The sequence below is a fragment of the Homalodisca vitripennis genome, chromosome 2 (assembly GCF_021130785.1).
Source record: "Homalodisca vitripennis isolate AUS2020 chromosome 2, UT_GWSS_2.1, whole genome shotgun sequence".
Taxonomy (NCBI): domain Eukaryota; kingdom Metazoa; phylum Arthropoda; class Insecta; order Hemiptera; family Cicadellidae; genus Homalodisca; species Homalodisca vitripennis.
The window spans coordinates 81,570,340-81,595,212 of record NC_060208.1 but is presented as its reverse complement, the minus strand read 5'-3'; the positions used below and the strand labels follow the sequence as shown (position 1 = coordinate 81,595,212).

The following is a 24,873-nucleotide window of genomic DNA, read 5'->3' as shown; positions in this document are numbered from 1 at the left end:
ATTAATAATAACAATACAAATTACTACGAACCTTTTAATTTCCTGAGTCACTTTAATGTCAGTTGCAACAAGAACATACTCCTACTTGTCAACGATACACTTCAAACAATTTACTCTATCAGGATATTACGTAATCCCCATAATTTTAGTATTTTACTTATCAACTAGTTACCCCAGTTTTGTAATAAGCGCGATGCCCTTACGATTGCTGTATCGATATAATCTGTCATTGATAATTGCGTGCATTTAATCATACATTTAACATTATTTGTTAAACGCTTCGTAGTTGAAAACACACTAAATTCAATATTCATAATATGGATATGGTTCAAGTTTCACAAAATTAGGAATAAAATTATCCAATATAAAAAAAGAATGTATGCATATTCCGTATTTGTATTTCGTATATATCGTATTTTCAATGTAAAATGTACAATTTCAAATTTACTTTGGAGGAAACGTGGAGTTTACATGCGTCGTCTTGAAATACCAAATTGTAGATATATTAATAATTTTGAAGATTTATTTGTACCGCATTGATTGTAAGTTGGCTTTTTTCAAAATTTGTAAACTATATCTTGAAATCTTACTACGGCTAACTAGTCACGTGGATTATTTTAATTAACTGGCTTTATTGTAAAATATCCGATAACGAACTTTTCACAAATTATTAAAAAGCGCAGCCACATTGAAAACAGTCATGTACTTTTTATGTAATTTTTCTGAAAAGTCTTCTTACGTCTATCAAGATATTAGATGTTTTGCAATAAAATTCATTGGTATGAGTGTTATTTAACATAGTATGCCACCTTTCACAGTTGCTGTGATTATCTCTTCGTACGTTACTGTCTTCACACTAGGACGTTATCATTGCCTTCGTTGCATGGTTACAATTTGACTATATCATCTTTCCAAAGCGTCGCTACAACCCTTAGTTCCTTCTTATTAAGACTAAGGGTTACAGGAGGAATTTTCATAAGTAAAAGAACTCTCCTGGCAACAAAGCATTTCACCCTGTTGGTACGATAACTGATTAACAGCCGACTCTATTCACGAAGCCAAGATTTATGGTTCAAGGAAAACTTTAACCCTTTATATAATTATGAAACAGCAATTTCTGTTTCATTTAATACAATGGGCAGATTTTATATGTTTTAAAATATATGCATTTGTTATTGTAGACCTATAAAATTTTCAAAATACGCTATTTTCTTAATAATTTTGAAAATAACACAATTATTTAAATAAAATGTCCTCCTATATATTCAAATATTTGTACCAAATTTGTTTTCTTTAGCTCAACTAGTTTTGAGATAATGATTTTATTATACAAAAATAAAAATGGCTACTAGTGGCTAAATGAGACATTTCTCGGCCTATTTATATGTCATTTTGTGTTTGAATGATGAGTACCGTCACTCACAGAAGTGTTTGACAACCCGGAGGTGCAACCGAATTTTCTAAACATTCAAGCTATGGTGAGAAGGGTTGATTTAATGTGAATTTTAAGTTTAGCTCCAGTTTACCTTCACAATAGATGAAGCTACTATATGTGAATAAAACTCGGTTGATCCATCGTGCTTTGGGTTGTGTCCAAAACATGCACATTGATGTCCATTATTATTATTATGTTATAATTTAGTTTTGGATTAATCCAAAAGTTGGTGCTTAATTAACGTAGAGATTTTATGTTACGTTATCAAAATAACAACGCAATGGTTAATAATGAAAACTTTGTATTTGTATACATATAAACGTCAATGTACGGCATCATAAGGTTTCAGCGGATCCTTGTTAGGACTCTCACTATCCTTTAAAGGCGTTAACATGTACTCGTTTTTGTTAAGATGTATTTGCTGATTCGCTCTGGGCAGAAATCTGCGCACGTAGGGGCTGAAGAGGTCAGGGTTCATTGTTGCGGCGTTGGGCGTTCCGGTGAGTAAGGACACGATCAGGCCTGCCACTACTCCAGTCAGAGCGCCAGTGAGAGAGTAATAGTTGTAAGACAGTTGGTACAAGAGTGGCACAGAACTATCCGCGACCACGGGAGATCCTACCCCAGTATAGTTGAAAAGGCTTGATGTACTGGAACTGGAACAATCATTTAATAATAAACAAAGTTAGCGAATTATCCGTTATAAAGGTGAATTTTTAAATAGTAAACAGGCATAGATATTGTATAAAGTATTCGTTAATTCAGATTAATGATAATAAGGTATAGAGAAAAGTAAACTGAATGATTAAATAACCAACCATTCTAAGAGCTAAGAGCATATGGAAGATAAATATAAATTTTTAGAGTTTTAAAAAAATATAAAAGTCTTTTTCGATTAATCGAAATGTACTACTCATTTAAATGAGTAGTTCATAAATGAAAAAAACGTATAGGAGAGATCCTCATGCAAAAAACCAACTCAAAGACACGTTTTAGTTCATGCCAATCCCGCTACGCACGTGGATTATCAGAAACCATTAGAAGAGTTTGCAGAAAATACATAGAACTACTTTTATAACAAAACACTCTGAGGCAAACTGTCTTTACATTACTACTTGTTTTTAGGGATAGAGTAAATAGGAAGACCAAAAACCAGTACATTTAAAAGTTAAGAATCGAGGTAATGAGAAAAAAATTACTCAAAATTGCCGGTCGCAAAATCATCATATAAAGTGGGATAAAGGCAACATACTATGTCTTATCACTGCGAAAATAAAATAACTTTTAAAAGTAAACTGATTGAGGTTCCATACATAAAATTAGCAGATCGATAGCAAATTCAATCTGCTGGCGAAGCTAGTCCGCTGTAATAATCAAAGTAAAAATAATAATTCACTACAAAATCCTAAACAAATTTTAACATTCAATGAATCCTCAGGTTATACAATTTGAACACACACTATGTCTTTGAGATAAAGAATAAAACATTTAACTGAAGATGGCTGCCAATTAACCCTCCCCACGTCACGTCTATCGCCATACTGTCCTTTTTTGTTGCCAGAGGAAGTGTCCAAAATTATTATTTCACAATCTGTCGTCGTCTGTAGGTGGCGCAGATGTATTATTCGCTTCTCCTGTACATTTACATAATTGCTACATGGATCACCTTAATGATCACCCTAAACTTATATTCTTGATTTTTTACACAGAACGTTTTCTGCTGTCAACCTTGATTTTAGCTACGTATTGACTAGTTTTAACATTTTTGTATAATTAACCTTACCCTTTTGGATGGTATTTACCTGAATAAAATGATAGATTTTAACTCTCGTAACGCAGTGATGTATTTTTTAACACCGCAACGATGAAACATTGGAAGGCAGAATGATAAATAAAAATAAGCTAAGAAAATGCGTGCCCAAATCATGCCTTTGGTGGAGGTAATAACAAGGGTTAGTCTTAATATTTCCCTGTATCAACATTGACTTAAATAAAAAATAATATCTTTCAGATAGGAGATATACGAATGTAATTTAAAAGATATGATAAAATGAATATGAGATCAAAATTAAGATTACATAAGCTCTGCGAGGTTTACTTTTACATGAATAAAGTAAGTAGCCTATCCCTACACCTCTATACGCCTTTTGTCTCCCACAACTCTATTATGTAATTTACTCAATAGTTAAAATTGTTGATATAATGTACTATACCACGTAATTTTTGACAGAATCGACATATATACTTGTAGTCCCACAATTTTATCTTTCCTGTCGAGACTATTTAAATATGAACTTCTTCTGTTAACTTCTTAAATGGCGATTTAACACTTCAAAACTTTCGGAAAAAAAACCATATCAAAGCACAAATTTATGTTCAATAAACGACCACAGGGATTGAATTGACACCTAGTATATATTATATTATAGTATATTATATAAATATATTATATATATATATATATATATATATATATATATATATATATATATATATATATATAACATCCTGTACTCTTAACTTGAGCGAATTTAATTTTTTTCATTACTCACTTAAAATTTTCACGTATACTGGCAGGACAATTGTCTATGCTGGTGACTTTCCCGGGGAATCGTAATTTTCCTTCCAAAGCATATAATTGAGCGTTTATGATCACCCAACTGGATACCAGCAGGCTCGTAACCGCTGATGCTACGGCACCCTACAATAAAATACAGTAATATAAATTTCCAAATAATACATATTTATTCAAACCATATATAAATGTTTATAATAAATTATCATTTTTTAACCTTTTATCATATGTCACAAACAGTTTTAAAACCTAGTTCGTAAAATAGGAAAGTAGACCAAATTGATGAAAATCTTCTTACTGTATGTTTTCCTGTAAACTGAGATTTCCCTTCACTTTATTCATCCAATATCCTTTAGTGAAATACTTTTAATTTTATACTAATATTATTCAATCAAATTATTATTATTAAATATCGTAGCTTGAAAATTAATTATAATATTGCAATATTAAATATGTCCCAGTAGTACAAAGGCATTCAACCAAAACTGCATTAGTAAGCAAGTTCGGGAACAATCATGTTAAAATATGAAAATAGTTGATTTCATATGAATACCGATATAGTGGCTAAATTGTAAATGTTACAAGTTGTTTAACAAACCAGTTATTTATAAATATGCGGAGACTTTTCCTCACCTATTGTAAAAATTCCACATCGCAATGCTAAGAAATCCAACCAGTTTTGATTACCTTGTATGCTAACATTCACAGCTTTATTCATTAAGGTGGCTTTTAAATGGTATTTAAAACCCATTAAAATATTTAAATTCAATAATTGCGTAATATATTGAAAAGGACAGATTGTTATTTTTCCTTTGCTATTTACATTACACTACTAACTAAGATTTACTCTACATTGGTTTACTTAAAATTTACATGTAAACAACTGTTTCAGCCTCTTACGTGAACTTCAGATTAAAGTTTATTCATATAATATATTATTATTATTTTACCAAATTTAAAAGTATTCTGAGAAGATCTTTCCTTTTAAAAACTCTTCTCCAATTTGCAGCCAAAATTTATTTATAATTATTAAAACACTTTTGATATGATGTTCACGAGATGAGCACCAACAAGTCATTTAGCGATAATTTTATTTATTAGATTAACCTATATTCCTAATGCCTCAATAGGGGTTACAATCAATAATAAAATTAGATTAAATTAAATAATTTTTAACATCTAAACGTAAAGTAATATGTATTATATACTCGTACATGGTGAGATAAAAACTATCAGTAAATTTCATCAAGTATTTTTATTAAAGTTAGTAAGCTTACCTTTGAATTTACACATGGGAAGAATATCCCAAGCGTAAACAGAGACAAAGTCGCACCATATGCAATACTGAGCATACTCACTGTCACCTGTAATAGTCAAAAACATACATTTCTCATTAGGAAACATTACGCACGGTCTAAAATTATAAATAGCAGTGAGGTAACAAAGAATGTTCCATAAAAAATAATATGTCTTCTAATTATTATAAATAATTGTAATACTTACGCTCGCAAACTCCCCAACATTGCAGTGTGTGCCACCGTGGTATCTATGGGTTCGTCTTAGTACCTATATGTCTTTTATTTAACCATTCTAAAACATTATTTTGAAAAGGTTTGAAATGCTTATTTATGCAGAAACATCTCATACATAAACACATCTTTGAGTAGTGAAGAGAAAGAATTTAGAAGCAGCCAGGATGGGAGTAACCAGGAAATCCTGCGCGATAACAGCGACCCAGCCCAGTAATAAAAAACAGAATGGCGTGAGTTGCGGAAGAGGGAGAATTGACAATTGTAATTGATATTAAAAAGTCGATCATAGCTAATAACACGATTTATTCTATTCACTTCATCCATAATTAATACTTACTTGCTGTGTGTGCCAGCATTTCCGGTTGATAGTAGTTAGTTGTAATTTATTGAACTTCGAACACCTTAATACTTATTACGTACATTTATTTAAAAATTAATGACTTTACGTGAATCCTTACCAGTTCTTCACATTATCGATTATTATATTGGCTAGCAAAGACTAAACTACAAAACCAATTTTAGTAAGATTGTTACCTGATAGATGGTTCCTAGTTTCTCAATTACAACGACCAGAGGATGCACAAACTATACATAAGATGACGATAATTGATTTTATAATAGTGGATTGTTTTTCTTCAGAATGCTTTACTCTGGGATAGAACACTTCCATGAAATCTTTATACAATATTCCTCCCACAGCATTAAGCCAGGCCGACAATGTACTGAAACATAATTTGCAAGTCGCGAGTAATTTGTGGATTGAAATTACAGTTATGAAAACACACACACACACACACACACACACACACACACACACACACACACACACGTGTGTGTGTGTGTGTGTGTATATATATTTATAAAGAAATTATTTATAAATAAACCAACGCAGTTAAAGAATTTGGTAGAGATACCTGCATTGAATTTTTGCCGTCTTTCTTAATACTAAACTAAATTATATTTAGTTCCACATAACTAGCAAATTTACCTTCATTCACTTAACCATGCACGTGGAGGGTGAAAATAAACTCCTTTGTGTGAAAATTAACAAAACTGCAGGTGTGTAGTTAGACTTTAGGATGTCCTTAGAAAAGCAGAAAAGTTTGTACAAAATGGATTCTCTAAATTAATCTTAAATTTTAAAGGAATAATAGGAAACATCCTGAGTTAACAAACGAAAACAAAGAAATATATTGTTCAAAACAATTTCTTGCGTTGGATTATTGGAGACAATTAGAAGGTAAACAGAAAATACAACATTATTTTAGAACCCAAAAGACTCTTTAGCAGTGTCTAGTAAGTCCAAATAGAAAATTATACCGCACGACTCAAAAATTTGATTTTCAGCATAACAACTTTCTTTGATACAGAATACATAAGGAAACACTAAACGCAAAATCTAAACAATATACAAACAAATTGAGAAAATATCTAGTGGAAAAGTTTAAAAAACTTTTTAATTCATCATTGCTGGCCTGAAAATCATTACATGAAGTGGGACGAAGGATGAAAAATTGAATTGTTTGTCAATTTGTATAACTCACTAAACAAATCAATTTATTAAACCGCATGAACTGAAATTGTCAAAGTTGAAGGTGGAAAAAAGTGTGCGCTAAGTAAGAAATGTTTTACATGTGCAGCGTACAGAAGTGTCCCCTAATTGCGGGATAAAGCCATGCAATTTTACCTGAGAGCTGCACTCATGACTCCAGACATGAACAGTCCCGCGAGACCAGGATAGTCTCTACCAACTTCCATCACGTACAGGGGCACCATTTGATTGGCCTTGGTGATGACCTGAACAAACAAAAAATAACATATTAATCTAAATTACTTTGCAAAGCCGTTATTCTGGAGAATTATACACGTTTACCAATACACAAACACTCTCGACTAATACTAAATATGTGTTAATTTCCTGCTACGAGTTATCCACAGGAACTGTAACGTACAAAATGTAGCATTTTTAATGTATTGAAATCTATTTTTTATATGAGAGCAAGGGTCAGAATACACTTTCCACCACTGACTGTGTTACTAGTACTTATTGATCTGTTTTATCAACTCTTATTAAATTTAGTTTACTTTAATAAATATTTAATCTTCAGTAGAATAAGAAAACTTATACGAGGTATTTATGAAATGCCAATGTTACTTTTTAACTTATAGAACAATATGAACATATATTTTATAAATTATTTCACTACTTACATTTATATTTATTCTTCAAGAATATATATATATATATTTATGTTTCATGAAAATAATAACATGTAATGAAGTAATTTCAATACATTAAACATTTGTAAAAGTAATGTTTCTACATGTTGATAACTGGCGGCCAGCTATGTTGGTATATGTGTAGTGGTAAAGAGTAGCTATATAATCCAGCACGGACCTAGAGCTTTTTGGACAGAATATAACTAAATTAAAGGAAACAATAATTTCCCCTTAACGATTAAAAGTTTTATTGTTTGGAAAAATAATAATCTACGCTAATTATTAGTAATTCACAGTTATTTTAACTCATCAAGAATAAAATAAAACAGTTGATTGAGACTAAAAGGTAAATGTTCTTTGTTTGAAGGTTATTTTTGAGGATGGAAGGATTAGTGAAGGAAACAGGATTTTTCCGGACATTTGCCATCGTTCAGTGAAACAAGAAATCAGTAACACTACGTTTCGAGATGTGCAATCCGATCTCTTCTTCAGGTAAAGAACTAACCTAATACATAATTACAAACTAGGTTAAAATAAACAAACCTTACCAAAGCGTTGTAATATCCGGAAAAATCCTGTTTCCTTCACAGGTAAATGTTCATAGTTACTTAAAATTTTCAATATATTTCAGTAATTACTTGGGCAACATCTATTAGAACTGGCAGTAATATGCACCTAGTAGATAACTATTAATTTGCGTAAATTATATTATTATTTTGTAGTCAGTTAGTGTAATTTATTTTGTTTATTAATCAATATTTTACTGACATTTTCTTTTAATTTAATTTAATGTATTCGTGTTATTTTCTCTTCAATAATTTTTGTTACTTTTATTTTATACAGTATTCTGCAGCAAGAATATTTGTATTTTCAAAATGTTTTAAACTTAGATAAGTGGGATGAACTGTTATTCCTTGAAATCGGTGACTAATCTTTTAATGGGAATAAACTATAAACAATCGTATTATTGATAATGTAACAAACTTTGGTTACAACTATCATAACAGTAGACTTGTGTTGATAGATCTCAAATGAGTAAAAGAACCATAAACCATACGTTCACATCTAGAAATGTTGTCCACTTACTCCAGCTGCGACAGGATCACACTGATGATATCTCGCGTACAGAACTACGCCAAGGAAATAACACAAGCTGTTTATCACCACAAAACCAATGGTGCTGTAGAATAGAACCCTGAAATAAGAGTATTAATAATATATAAGCTGCGTTTCAATCAATATTTTAGCATTTGCCTACAATAGTTCATATCCCTGATTGCAAAGCACACAGACGTCTGTTTTTAGTTTTTAACATATTATTTATAATTGTCATCACAAAGAAATAATTTCATCTAGATAAAGGCAAAATGTAAAATAATATAATGTAAAACAACAAATTACAACTAAAAAGCACAATATATAGCTTAGAATTTAGAGATAAAGAAGAGCTTACTTTTGACTTACTACTTATATATCTTACATTATCTTCTTGATATAAATAGGAACAAATACAAGTTTCACAAAACAATATTAATTTATAGCTAATCTAGCCGTTTTCAGCACATTAATATCCTCAAGGTCCCAACTGTAATATCAATAATACAGACTCAAACCTCTGAGAACCCACCCCTGTTGAATAAGGCACCACACTTTATCAATTCAGTAGCGCATACTACGCATACAGTCCTGACCATCCGTTCTTGACCGAATCCTTGATAATTCACCCTTTTGAGTTTCAAACCCACTTCCCAACAAACAGACCCCATAATTATTAGTGAGGTATAATAAAACGCATAAATGCCACATACACTCCTCACCCTATATATCCATCCATACACCAGTATACATCCTATCCTTATCTTTGGGCCTTAAAAAAAAGCCAGAGCTCATGAACATTTCAGAATATGCAATATTTTTATATTTTCCCGATAATGGTTTCATACATGAGATTAGCCCCATTAAATTCCTTTATAAAAAACTTTTCTACAACTGGAAGTTTCTCTAAAATAGAAGCACTCTTCTTGTTGGAAAGGAGGTGAAATAGGTTGCTTTACACATATAAGTTACACATGTATGACTTATAAACTATGGTAAATCTGATAGTTCAGTAAACTAAACTTATACTCAAGGCCTTCAAAGATAATGTCCTAGTTAGTTTCATCACTCCAGCGAATGTAGGGTTTAGGTAGTAGATGGTAAATGTCGTACCTTCTACAGTTAGTAATGAATTTTACAGTTAGTTAAATTAGTATATTTTCGTCATTTGCGATAATTTCGGTCTCACGTTTTAAGTTTTGTTTGGTTAATATTAAAGTTCTAACTTGCCTTCATGGATCTTATTGAACCCTTTTACAATGTCTTTTTCGTGAATTTCAGTAAATATTTGGCACAATCACAGCTACATCAAGTTACTTTACATACTCTTTCCTCAGAAGGTGTTCAGAATTGCCTCAGAGTTTGTTGGTTTATATCCAAAATTAGAACTTGCACTGAGATACAGCAGACATAAATATAGTCACTCACATACATCTGGACAATCCAATGGATATCCAAGGGTGACACATTACTAACCACAAATTTCGGGATGTTCAGGTAATGGTATAATTTGATCGTTACTGTATGTATACGATAATTGTTTGAGAGCTTGGTGCTCCTTTTGTGTTAAAGGTTTTAGCAATCCTTAACTTGGTGGAGAACTCTTCGTTGTCCACTTTAAGTGACTGATGGTAAAGTTCAACATATTTAAACAGATTCAAACATATTTATGCATGTCACTGGAAGAATGCATTTTTCTCTTGAATATCTATTTGTAATGTTTAAATAGAATAATTGTGATAGTTGTCTTATGAACTTGAACTTGAAAATAAGCATATTTTCTCCTTCTTCCTAGGTGGCCTGACTAATACAAAGTCTTATTTCTTTTTCATCACACCTGTAGCAAGGAATCTCTAACTCCAAGCCCTCACCCTTACTTGCACTAAATATATGCTCATTCCGGAAGCTGCAAAGAAGATCTCATAGGCATATTGTTAGGAGAAAGGTTTTAATTATTCTCCTAAATAAACAAAAACCCATAATCTTCTTTTTTCATTGGTAGTAACTGCCATAGTGCTACTTCTCTCTGTGACGCTTGATGTCACTTGTCTTAACTTATAACATTCATATCATTGCCACACATTTGAAGTATAAGAACTGTTTAACATAAATATAAGGAATTTTCTTGTTGATTTTAATAAGCGCGTTTGTGATTGGCTAAGTAAATCATATTGGCATTCTCATTGGGAGCGGGCTCACATCAGTGGAAAAATCTGTTCTTAGACTTACTCAGCCGATATCACGACTATCATCTATTTCCAGTTCATAGATCTTTGAAACATTGCTAAGTCCACTACAATTTTGATATATTGCGACCTCACTGTTGCGAGCATGTCGTAAACCCACCAGCAAGCACCTCTATTATTTTTTAATGAAGGGTGTGAGAACTTACCACTTGGTGTGTCTGTACGTTGGGACGGAGAGGAACTTCTGGACGGACCCGGGGTTGGCTACGACCCCAGTCAGGTAGTTACATGTGTAGCCAATTACTACAGTCCACACAGTGTTACGTGCTGTAGGATCTGGATCAAAGCTGAAATGTTCACTTCATGCATTGGCAAATCCATAAGAAATTGGTAACATAGATTAGTGAATTATTTTTCCTTTCTATAATGGTGTACGCTTGAAGAGGTATTTGTCTGTTTTATTCAGGTGGAGTATTTTATTTTTGTGGCAAGTTCATCTTAAAAAGACGAGCCAGTAGGCTATCAATTGATTTAGGACCAACCAGCGGTATATAATGTAACAGACAAAATTGAATGTTAGAGCGACATCAATAGTTTCACCTCCATTATAGGTACCACATACCACAGGCAAATTCAGAAACCAAAAAGAAGCAATAGGGTTTTTCGAGCTTCATATGGTTTTCATTATTGCTACATAAATTATGTATCCCAAATTTGAATTTATGCCACTTAAGCCAAACTAGTCCAATTTACAAATATAATTCAATCCTGTTACAGTTTTTCTCACGTAAGTTTTTAAACTAACATGAAATTACATGAGAAAAACTGTATCGAAGGTTTTATTTTAAGTCTTGGTAGTTTTTCACAGTCATAATGGAAACAGTAGATATTTTTTTCTATATGTATTAACGTGCATCAAATTAAAACTTTATATAAAACCCGCATTGTGTCACATTCAACTTTTAATATAAGGTTTACAAGATTGTTTTATTTCAATCTGTTTGGTTCAGAATTTAATCTTTTTAAGAGTTTGCACATTTTTAAATAACGTTTTCTTGGATGTGCGGGTTGTAAAATTGTTTTTCTTAGATTGTTGTAAGCGTTAGATAAGTTATAATTATTTTTTACAAATGTAAACGAATCTAGTACTTGTGAAATGGTTTATATTTATACTGGTTTTATGAAATGATACAGATGATACAGAAATGATACAGGAAAAGAAATTGCGATGCTGTGACGTTGCTGCGCTCTCATGTGCGACACGTGTGCTTTTATCACTGTCGGCTTACCTTATCGGGGCTCTGAAATATGAAAGCGGTAAAGGAACTTAATGCGGCACATACATCATACTCAGATAAAATAATTAGAGAAGTTTTTTGAAAACTAAGTAACATTAAAAGTAGCATCCGGGTTGAACCGTAAGGTATTCTTATTAAAAGGTTTGAATCCGTGAAAAATGTATTATCCTTATTTAAGGTGATATGACTTAAGGTAGTATAAGGCATATTTTCCTAAGTATGTTATCTAGTTAAGAATGTTGTGATGAATTTCCTCGATTTAAACGAAACACGTTTCCCAAAAAGAGTTATTTAAATCAATCCCCAATACGGAAGTACATACTGAGTATGTTTTCTTTAATAGGAATATAAAATGAACATTTTTAACTATTAGTAGAATGTAGTGCAATTTAATTTGTTCAAATGCAGATCAGTATTAATCACAGATCAGTAGTAATCAGATCTATCAACTACTACTTACTTAAAAATTTCTAGTCTTGCTCCTTGTTCGTTTATTCTTAGAACCTCTCGTGGGCCGCCGAGTTTCCAACATCCCACCACAACAATAAATATCGTTCCAAAAAGTGTGAACACGTTCTGTATGGTGTCGGTCCACATAACTGCTCTTAGACCTCCCTATCAACATGCAGTTATGAAAACAAACTATGTTATTTCGACCATGCTTCAGTTTGATTTTAATAACTCAAAAGTATTCTGTACTCCTAATTTATTTAAAAGTTAAACAGTAATAATTTTATATAATATTAAACAGTATATTTGGCTATTTCAGATAATTACAAAAAACATATGTATCATAGATAGCAAATTTGGCGACATTGACATTCGATGTCTTTACTTTTCTTATGTATGTATAGTGCCATAACCTAGATCAACTGTTTATTCCCATAAAATATGGAGAATGTTTCATTTTTTTATACATATTTCCAGCTTTAATACAAGCTCATAAAAAATCGCTTTTTCTTCCCCATTTTGAAAATATGGCCAGAACATCATAACTTGCTTAAAAACTTTTTAATTATACTCATAAGACCATATTTTTCAATTACTTTTGAAATATTTTATGTAAGTTTCATGTTTGGTAGAGTTCAATAATACAATGAACACTAACTCTACTTACTACATTCAAAACTAACTTATTGGTATCACCTTGCTTTTTCTTATTAATTTCTTATTTTTCTTGATTAATTTTATTTTTAAATTTCTTTTGAATCATCAAGGATTCATTGAGAAATGATGGTTACCGATACTAATAATGCAACTGATTGTAAAATAACCATCAGATCTACATTGTTGCACCTTCAATATTATCCCTAAAGTTAAAAGTACAGATAAAGTATCGATACAGCTTCTTTTTAGTTAACTATCAATCCAAATTGTGTTGAAGACAATACATTTTGCTCTTCTGACCATATTTGATAAGTATTGATAAGTGGGACCTTAGTATTTTGCATATGTAAAATTTTTAAAATCTCCTTGTGTCTGAAAGGACTTTGAATTTTAGTAGTCAACTATTGCTGTTATTATTAACAATCAATGTTATTGATCGACAAATAGACGATCAAAAATTTCAACATTTGTTTCGTTGAGTGGATAAAAAATGAATTGTATATTATGAATTTCCAAGTTACGTAAGCAAAATAGTGCACGTAAAAATTTGCCCAAAGAAAATTTGTCAACAAGTAATCGATGACACCGTATACAGCTAGATCGAATATGTATTAATATATATTATCTTACCATTGAAATTACTAATTGCAATCACATATACTTGCGAATATTGAGTTTAGCTCCATTTCACCTTCCACTTAGTGCAGCGTCTAAAATATGGCACGAGTTCATACTGAACATTTTCGTTGCCGACTTTTTATAAATCCCTTCAGACAGACGGGGCTTCAGATTCCAGGAGTTAATCAGTACAAGTGTCAGATTTCAGATGCTGCAATTAAGCAGAAGATAAAATGAGCTTAACTCAATATTCACATTTAATCAACCCTTCTTCCGAATGCTACGTTAGGAGTAGAAAACAACTTATAAAAATTTCCTAGGCGAGTATGGAATAACTTTACTCACAAAAGTGGTGTACAACAGACAACATACGCTGATGACCCAGGTGCAGACATGGACTGATATACCTGTAACTGTAACAAAGATAGATATTTCAACAGTCTGATCACTTCCATTAGCGATGGAAGTGTTAAAATCCAGAGTGAGTGGAAGAGTGTTAAAATCCATAATTTGCATTTTAACACTCTAATTTTAATTTTATTAAAGAATCTATACGTTTTGTACAGTACATGTCATATTATAAATCAATTTTTTCCGTTCATTGGGCAACTAACTCACTAACAAAAACTGACAACTTTTCCAAAGTTGGTGGATAAAAACTAAAAATTTAGGCTGCAAACTTCTTTTTTAAGCAGCATTGAATTAAAAAAAGATTAAAATTTCAACAATTCTTTTTAAGCATTTTACTTTTAAAAATGACTAATTATTAGAATTAAAACCATTAAAATGTTTGAAAATCATATCAAAAAAGTAGTTTAGTAACAGGAGAATCCCCATAAAATTGAACCTCGTTTTTTCAGATACAACCAGAATTTTAAAATGCTAGTTTTTCTCAATTTAAAAATATTTAAACCACAATTAGGACGTAAATTTTAATTAATGTAAGTTTAATTTTTGGAAACAGTCGTCAAGCGACTTTAGGCGTAAGGTTAAAACCCTTGAAATAGGAAAACAACGTATTTCACAGCCAGTTCTTATACCTCTGAATGAGTTGAACCAATTTTTTACATCTTGTAGTCAAATTTTCAGTCAGAACAAAGTGTAGGACTACTTAAAACATCTTCAAAACCTACCTCACCGTAGTTGTGGTTATCCTGAGTTTACTTTTAAACCTGTGATACAAGGTGACGTGTTGAAAGCTATACGCCGTATTCCCAGTAATGCTGTTGGGTACGATGGCATCCCAATACACCTCATAAATAATATTCTATTTGCTGTCCTTCCAATAGTCACATTTATTTTCAACACCTCTCTTAGGAGTGGTATTTTCACATCACAATGGAAGTTTGCTTTTGTCCGTCCTCTTAATAAGATTTCAGCACCAGCATCATGTTCAGATTATAGGTCGATAAATTTTCTTCCTGTATTATCTAAAGGCCTAAAGAGAATTGTGCACTGCCAATTCACTGAATATCTATCTTACAACAACATATTTAGTGACTATGAACCTGTTTTTCGGACTAACCACAGTACAGAAACTGCACTTTGAAAAGTGACGGATGACATTAGGCTTGCTATGGATCACAGACAGGGCACAATTCTCACTCTTTTCGATTTTTCAAAAGCTTTCGACAGCGTAAACCATAAAGTATTGCTAGCTAAACTAAGGCTAATAGGGTTTTCTAGTCATGTATTAACTTGGCTGAGATCTTATCTGCCAGGGCGACGGCAGTGTGTAAAAGTGGATGACATGACTTCGGACTGGGCAATTGTTACTTGTGGGGTGCCACAGGGATCGATTCTTCGTCCTTTATTATTTGTACTGTACGTGAACGACATTCATGCTGTACTTAAACATAGCTCATATCACATGTATGCCGATGACCTGCAAATCTATTCACACTTTAAAATTGACTCCATTAATGAATGTATCACCAAAATCAATAATGGCATTAAAAATATCGTTATGTGGTCCAAAAATCATGGCCTGAGACTAAACCATGCAAAAACGAAACCAATCATTGTTTGTCACTCTCGTTTACGAAACTCAATAAACTTCAATACTATTGAAACGTTAACTGTAAAAGGTAACACTATGCCGTACTACGACAAGGTGAACTATCTTGGTTTGACTACAAACTCGACTTTGACTTGGACTGACGCTGTTGCGGAGATTTTTAAACGGGTTTTCGCATCTATTTACTCACTCAAACGTTTATAACGATTTTTACCAGAACACATCAAGCTGCTCTTGACTAAATCACTCGTACTTCCACATTTAAATTACTGTAACTCCGTGATCAATGATATGACCATAGTACTTAGTGAGAAGCTGCAAAGAACTCAAAACTATCGTTTACGTTACGTTTACGATGTGAGACGGGAGCAGTACATCACACCGTACTATATTCAGTCAAATATTCTAAAATTAAAAGATCAAAGATCCATCAAAATTCTAAAACTAGTTCATTCAATATTGAAATGTGGTTTTCCAAGGAATTTTTCTGAATATTTTAAATCTGTGTCTCATGTAAGTGTAAGAAGCACTCGCTCTGGCTCATAGATTTTGAGAATGCCTCAGCACAAGACTGCAGTGTTTGATAAGTCATTCCAAGTAATGGCTTGTAGGTTGTGGAATGCCCTTCCCCAAACAATTACTTCCATCGATAGCCGTTCCCGGTTTGTGGCGAAACTGAAAGATATGTATCTTGAGCGGTTAGCCGGGGCAGTTCCGGTCTGAGATGCTGTGGGCGTGACACTGGCAGGGGGGATGAATGTGAGATTGTGTGTGATAAAAGTTAGGATTCATTAGCAATAAATACTTTAATTTATTTGTATATTAAAAATATAATTTTATTTTATATGTTTTAAGAATAACAGAGATAGTTAATTTATTAATGTGTTAAATTTTAATTATAACACGTTAAAATATTACATTAATTTCACCACATTGTGTAAATTTAATTATTTCTTTATTTTATTATCATTGTTATTTTTTGTTTTATTCTTAAGATAATATTTATTTAATGTTTTAAATTTTACGTTGTCGCAGGTTAAGTGTAAGAAAGGGCCATGCGGCCCTAACTTTGCCAGTAAAAATAAAGAATTTTTCATTTCATTTCATCCAGCGTGTAATGGCGGCCTTCTTGGGTTAGACCCACAAGATCGACGTTAAATTTCAAAGTTTTACTGAGTTATCTTTAGTCATACAATTATGAAACATATTTCAGTTTACAAACAAGGTTAATACGCCTTCAATCGCTTTTTAATTTTTTTAAGAATTACGCAGAAAAAGATCTCAAAATTATTACTATTTAAGAAATACACACAAAAACCACTTTACAAGAAAAACTAAAGAGTATCTATTAATCACATATTTAAAATTGAACACAACCCATAACCCTAAAATAAAAAAATAACGCGCAAAAATGTTTTAAGCACTGCTTTTATGGAGTAAACATAAGGTAATTTCATACAGCCCTAAGCTATGGTATATATATTAAACTATAGTTTATTATTTTAAACCATATCCCGACACATCTTTACTTTAGAATGATAACCACGTGATAAAGTCTTTACAGCTCTCACCAAACTGCATGGCGACTCGCTGAAGGCATGTTTATTGCATTTTATACTACCACCACGCTCAGTGGTTAGGTGCGAATTCAATTTCACTTTAATTTGAGTATACATAGGAAATAGATAACATGCGTTAACTTTGCTCTACAAGTATTAACTGGCCGCTTTCTACATTTAGATTGCATTCTGTTAAAGAGATGAAATTATATAGTTAAACAAATTTCTTTCGCTATTTTGAAATGGTATCTTATTTTTAAACACAAATTTACCTTGATTGAAAGCAAGAGCAGGAACGAATAACACAACAGGCATATACGCCATCTGTAAATATAAAACAAACAGTTTATTACATAGACTGCGTTTTCATTCACAATATACTGAAATTAAGACAAGAAATTACAGAGCAAAACAGTTAATGATCGCTTAAAATTTTAACACTAGATACGTATCTTCTATGCATTTTAAATGCGCCTGAGTTTAAACCTTTCTAACCGTAAAATCTTACAAACCTCATAGTAGTTATGTTCGTTCGAATAGCCCAAAATGTATTTTATATAGTTTTCTAAAGGGTAAGACAAACATTACATTATTCATGTTTATTCCAATTTTTAAATTTTTTTAACATTGTTAAATTATTGTAGCTTTAACAAAAATCAATGAAAGTAGTGATCTATGTAATAATATATATATACACAACAAAAACATACACAACAAAAAATGCATATATATTATTACATAGATCACTACTATATATATATATATATATATATATATATATATATATATATATATATATATATATATATATAGTAGTGATCTATGTAATAATATATATTTTTTTGTTTATTGTGATTGTGATAGACTGTATATTTTGTGTTTGCATATAAACATGTATGTGTTATTGTAACTAAATGTATTGTATATTTTGGAAGAACAATAAATTATTATTAATATTATTTATGTTGCCCTAAATGCAGAACTGGTCATCGCTGTTATTATTTAGACCAGTTGACTTTTAAATAGTAAAACTAGTAAAACCATTAAATTAAATAATAAGTTAAACTATTAGTTAAACAATATAAAATATTGTTTAACTTTCTAAATCGTTTTGAAAAAATGTCCACCTATTTCTTCTATTTCAAACAAAATAGCATATAGCAATGTTATACTTAAACTTGTGTATTCGCAAATAACAAACTATACAACAGTTTTAACATTGTTAAATATGTAACTATTACTGAAACTTAACTAATGATACAAACTCACCAGAATGCAGGTGTACAACAATGTGCCTAGGATCCTAACGCTGCTATTAAACCTCAGCTCCAAATACTAAAAATGTGCAAAATTAATCAGCAAATAAAGTGATAAAATGAAATATATACATACATAAAATAGCATTTCCCCCAATATTAAACTTTAAAGAGCAGAACACCGTTTATAAAAGCAATTTAATCCTCAGGATTGACTCTATTAGTATTACTTGATCAAAACAAGACAAACTGGCACGTGTCTACCTTTTCTGTTAAGTTTTCTGCTCTATCTCAATGCACCATTTTGAGTGTAACTGGTCAGCAGTATGACAGAAAACACGTCATGTTTCGTATGAGTATTCGACAATCACGAATGTAAAATGTAATTTCAACTGAATTCCAACAAGTAGTTTTCACAAGACGTATAAAATAATCATAGTTTTCTTACTGTATAAGCTATTGTATATGATAAATGCCGATGTGTGTGTTTGAAGCAAGAGCTGTTAATCGTGTATTTAATAACGGTTGGAGCATGAATACAATGTTATTTAAAAGTCTCTGATTTAAGCCAATGTATTTTTATTTAACACCCCTGTTAATTGACCTATGTATAGCTTTTGTCAACAGAGCATTTTTTTAAATGTGGGTAATACTTAAATTCTGTATTAATTACTATTTAATTATTCGAGTGATTTAGTAGCAGAAAATTAAAATGAATTGTAGAACTTAAAACAGAAAATAGAGCGTGTCGACTTGATACGGTTTTATATAGATATTATAATGTATTTATATATTTGCGGTAGTCCACTTTTACAGGTAAATGAACTATACTTCAAAATAACATTTTTATTTATATTAATTTGCTTGTTATAAGTAACATATTGAAAATATTCTAGAGCAATTACAAAGAACCATAATACATTATCCAAGGAATTTACATTATGCTACGAACTAAGCGGTGACTGGACCATGTAAATACTAAAACATAACAACGAATTAATTTTAATTAGTTGTGAGATAATATATGAACAGGTTTATTAATCTATGTTCCATTAAATATATCATTTTAACAAAACTGGTTACCTACTGAGCGAAAGGCTTTAAAGATGCTCATTTAGATTCCATAGTTGGACATGTACATTTCATTACAAGTTTCATTCAACATTTATAGTAACAGATGGTCTTTTATGATATATCTTTCCACATGGTAAGTCGACTTTTCCAACAAATTGAGTTTCAGTATTTTTCCATAAAGCTCTACACACCAAGTCACCATAAAATTATTTCTTTTATTGTGTTGGGATAGTTACGCTACAAGTTTCAATGTGTCATATGTTAAAATCTCTCATAGATATACTGGTTTTGTAGACAAATCTATTTATTCTTCTATTTTCTATACATGATTACCTATAAGAATAATGTATAAATATTTGCGCAAGCTCAACTGAATTCCTTGGAGCGAAATGCAACATCGTTGAACTCGGTGTTGCCTATGTAAATAAGAACTTCAAGTGTTTAGGTCAATTCGCTTTCGAGATATCGAGTGGACAGATAGACAGACTGACAGAGATTACATTTTTCCAGTCTTTTGCGTGATAGGCTTGGCTAACGCTCAGCCAATAATCAATTAAGTTACGTCTATTTTAGGGTTTTTATAATTTTATATTTATTTGCATCTTAAGCTTTCCTTCCACGGTTATTCTCTGAGACAAATCTGTGAACATTGAAACCGTTGATGTCTAAGAACACAACATGCATTATCACAAACAATGTAGCTATGGTTGAAGGGGTTTTTATATGTTGTATTAAGCAGAAGGCACAATGGAGCTGAACTCGACACTTCCCACCGCAGCTACGATATCTGTAAAAAACTCGCTTGTTTCACCGTTCTTTTGGGATCATGTTTAAAAATCGTAGTGCATGCAATTGTGCACCTGATGAAGCAATGACTATTTCTTCATCTAGATTAAAATTCTTTTTGTAGTCTACTGTTGGTGGTTCAGATGTCGAAGTGATCCAAAGAGTTGAAATTATTCGTTGCCGACTTCAGATGAGCGTAGAATCCAGATTTCAGAGTCAAGTATGTGACGTTGCAGCGTCAGACTTCAGACTCTGTACTAACCGGAATGTATAATGGAGCTGACACCACATTCGCACGCATTATATCGTTTGCTCGATATCCCAAGCCAGTTGGACAAGCCTCTAATGTTTTTAGCCGATCATCTAGAATTCTCACCATTCGCTTATCGCCTTTTTTCACAGTCTATTATACATCACCTAGTTAAAGTTAGTACTGAGACTGAATCTAAAATAATTTATTACACCAAATGAATTGTACAAAATCTTTTACCTGAAAAATTGAGTGCAGTTGAAGATTGAAATAAACGGGAAGATAGAAAACGCCACCTATTATCATCACTGCTATAGAGATAAAGTTCCCGAGAAATACCTGAGTCCCATACAAGTAAACTTCAACAGGAATTCCAAGCAAAGCGATTCCTGAAATTAAGCTGCAAAACAAAATGTACAGTATTTAATTATGATTGTATAATTTTCATTCAAACATACCATTTAAATTTAAACTATAAATAACTACATTGGCAAGTTATGTGACGATGTATTTACAAACTAATTAAGCTAAAAATATCGATTACCTTTCTAAATTCCAAAGTGGATGCAATTTATTTTTTAATTTGTAAAAAAATCATCAGTAAAGGAAAAGAAGTAAAAACTTTTATTCACTTAAACATATAAGGTCATCTACATGAATTTTTAGAATATTTAAGATGGGTATTAGTGGAGGATTTCTCCATATCTTGCTGAAATCCCTTGCTCAGTAGAATAAAGGTTAAATTAAAGAAATTAAGGTTTTCTCTGTTCCACCCTTTTTCACTTCAATCGAGCAAGGGAAGATTCTTCCTCATGTTGAGACTTGCAAAAACCTTTATCACTAAGGGACAAAGTCCCTTCATAGTAATCAATACCTACGTACGAACCCTTTACTCTTTGTGTCTTCATATTTGCTACAATTGATTCACCGACTTTTAAGATTAATTGAGTTGCTCAGGTGTAAGTGAAAACTTCAGGTTTTGCTGTACTCAATGTAAGTTCTACATGCAGGAACAAATAAGCCAGAAGCGAATTTTCTTGAAATGCTGTGCGGAAACTTCTAGATAAATTTCCTACGTATCAATTAATATTTACTCGTAAATAACCAAATATTCTTTGGCGAGGTTTAATTAAGAAATGTTCTAGATGTTTCAAACTTGGGACAGGTTTTATTGTTAAAAAAGGAATGCTTCGTATATTGGAATCAAAATATCTAAGAATAGCCAGTTTACCTGTCTGTTTGAGGTTGCAATAACTCTTTTGTCACGTTTTGTATAACTACTAAATACTCGCTGTATCGGTTTATTGTGAATTGCCAATCAAACTTTGCTAACTATAATAGCTTGTGTTACAGAGCTTAACCGTGGTCTAGACCTAACATCAGTGATAATGGAGAGATGACTTCAAATATTTATAGATAGTCTGTACATACATTATAAGAATTTATATTCAGAGATAGAAGTTTTAGTTAAATAAAACAATAATTATCTGATTACTAATCAGCAGTCAAACACCATTACTCGATTAGACCCGGACTAATATGTTTCTGTTCATAGAACACCAGTTTTTCAGTTCTTAATGTCTGAACATTCCGAGTACACGTCTGCTTCAAACCTGGGAAGATATTTATTTGGACTTTTAACAGGTTTAATTAGGCTAGAGATTTAGCAAATTTGGAATCTTATACCTTTACACTTCTCTATATTTACAGATATAAACCACAAATATACTGCCTAAGCAAATTCGAATCATAATTGATGTCACTCCTTATTTTATTTTATCTGAAAAGCCTTATGGTGAAGTTTGATAGAGTAATTTGCGGATACTGGGTGGTAATTGTCATTAGACAACCCTTTGGATAGGTTAAAACATATTTATCATTCATAAGATTCTTTTTATGGCACTTATGTCGTAGTCTAACACATATTTTTTGAAGCACAATGGATGAACAATTATATGTGCACACACAAATACACTTCTAGATTTTTACTATTACCGTAAATTCTATCTTGTGAATAAATAGTGTTAGTACTTAGTAAAACTCGTAGTGTTTACTACATTTTCTACCTCCACCTGGTTAAAATCTGGATAACAGAACTTCCTCGGCCAACATTGGTCAATTTCTCATTTGTCTAGTTAGTTCTACTGCCAGCCTGTGAGGCAAAGTTAAAATTCGCTATGGAGTCCCACAGGGATCAATTCTAGGGCCAGTCCTATTGCTCGTCTACGTCAACAGATTGAGTTCATTAATCCATAATAAAAAGATGATTCAATATGCTGGCGATACGACTCTCTGCATTAGATAAAAAACTAAACCTTGAAATCAAATCCTTTGAAGAACTAAACGCATACATTGAACGGTTTTCAAAAATAAAATTGGAAACAAATTGCTCAAAAAAAGCGTGATGAATGTTTTCGGCAAAATGAAAACGAAATTGTAATGGTGAATGAAGTCATAATAGAAGTAAAAGAATCCACAAAGTTTCTTGAGATGCACCTTGATCGAGGGCTGACATAGAACAATCACATTGATAGTTTCTGTTCAAAGGTTACTTCATGCATTTATATGTTACGCATTTTTGAAAAATTATGTTCCTTCGACATTCTGAACAGCTTACTTGGCTTAATATATCCAATTTGGCTTACGGTCCGAGATTGTGAGGTGGCTGTTCTAGATACAAATTTAATAGAGTGTTTAGGACGCAAAAGAAAGCTGTCAGAATCATTTACAAAGTAAATCAAAGAGAATCGTGTAAAATGCCCTTCGAGGAGCTTGTATTGTTGACCTTGCCTAGCCTCTATATTCTAGACGTCGTGCTATATCGCCGATTTAAGTGTGTCTCATTTCGGGGTAGCGACGTACTCAAATACTGAAATGGAGGCCAGGACAATCTTCATATGGCACAGCGCAGCACTACTGTTTTTGAATGCTTGACATCTCAAATTGGTTTAAGGCTATTCAATAAGCTAGCTGAAGAGATCAAACTCGTTAATAACCTCAAACAATTAAAATCCCGACTAAAACACTTCCTAGTGTCAAGAGCATTTTAATCAGTTGACAAATTTGCGATAGGCCGCTGGGATCGTCTTCAGTAACAATTAAAAAGTATTTTTGTTTAACTCCTCTTCTGATACCTAAAGAAGGTCGGCCACAACCGAGGAACCGACAGTTGCCATGTGCCCAAAATGTAATTTTAATTTGATATTTATCTATTAACTTAAAATTAAACTCTGTTAGTTATTAGATTATGTCTTTTATTGTTTTTTACATGAGCCTTGTAATACAATTATTGTTAATTGTTTACTGCAATAAATAATATTATTATTATTGCAAACCTGGTTACAAATGTATCTTAATGTGTAGTTCTACTACGAACCTGGCTACAAAGGACATGGATGTGGGGAGCACCCCCATAGTCTTCCCGCCCTGCATGTAATCCTTGAAGGTCTTCTGCTTGTTGAAGAAGGTGTAGTAGACGCCAACCAGGACGGAGAGTAGTAGCATGGCTACCACCACTAAATATTCTACCCAGGAGAACATAATATTTAGTTCCGCTTCCATTTTGATGCACCTGCTGAAATAGTTGAATATAGTATGTGCTTAGTAAACCTCTGGAATATTATCAGTACTGCAATCAATATAGATATATTATCATTTAATAATGGTATTAATTCCTAAGCATTATGGTATTATTATTGATTATCATATAATTAAGTGTATTACATAATGTTTTAATGACTTCCCTGAACAATATTTTGCGTTGAAACTTATACAATTTGTTTAAGAGAAATTTTGAACTTGAGTGACTAGTTATGTATAAATTGGTATAAAAAAAAGTAAATAGCAAATTAGCTATATCTTGCAA

General features: G+C 31.9%; 2 protein-coding genes across 2 annotated transcripts in view; both read right to left on the bottom strand.

Moving 5' to 3' along the window:
* The window catches only part of LOC124355698, a 73,018-nt gene extending 67,120 nt beyond the window's left edge, over positions 1-5,898 (bottom strand). Inside the window, exons 1-4 of the mRNA XM_046806857.1 lie at positions 5,880-5,898; positions 5,288-5,374; positions 4,097-4,136; positions 1,808-2,091 (exon numbers count right to left, since the gene is read on the bottom strand). Of these exons, the coding sequence (XP_046662813.1) occupies positions 1,808-2,091; positions 4,097-4,136; positions 5,288-5,374; positions 5,880-5,898 (430 nt within the window). The remainder of the gene's footprint in view (positions 1-1,807; positions 2,092-4,096; positions 4,137-5,287; positions 5,375-5,879) is intronic.
* Positions 4,083-24,588, bottom strand: LOC124354261 (sodium-coupled monocarboxylate transporter 2-like). The gene is made up of 12 exons (XM_046804589.1): positions 24,385-24,588; positions 21,249-21,408; positions 18,912-18,977; positions 17,915-17,966; positions 14,412-14,479; positions 12,802-12,956; positions 11,250-11,390; positions 8,849-8,957; positions 7,230-7,339; positions 6,077-6,264; positions 5,288-5,374; positions 4,083-4,136 (listed from the first exon to the last, which is right to left on the bottom strand). Exons 1-10 carry the CDS (start codon positions 24,567-24,569, stop codon positions 6,099-6,101), a joined length of 1,212 nt encoding a protein of 403 aa, XP_046660545.1. The 5' UTR covers positions 24,570-24,588; the 3' UTR covers positions 4,083-4,136; positions 5,288-5,374; positions 6,077-6,098.
* Positions 24,589-24,873: the final 285 nt, after the last annotated feature.

What these genes read in the sequence shown, in the direction of transcription:
- LOC124354261 (XM_046804589.1), bottom strand. Translation starts at nt 24,569, where the DNA reads ATGGAAGCGGAACTAAATATTATGTTCTCCTGGGTAGAATATTTAGTG. An exon ending in TGTTGTACACCTGCATTCTG is followed by an intron (nt 17,967 to 18,911) that starts GTGAGTTTGTAT and finishes TTATATTTACAG; the next exon opens with ATGGCGTATATGCCTGTTGT. An exon ending in GTGATCCTGTCGCAGCTGGA is followed by an intron (nt 7,340 to 8,848) that starts GTAAGTGGACAA and finishes TTGTTTGTTCAG; the next exon opens with GTCATCACCAAGGCCAATCA.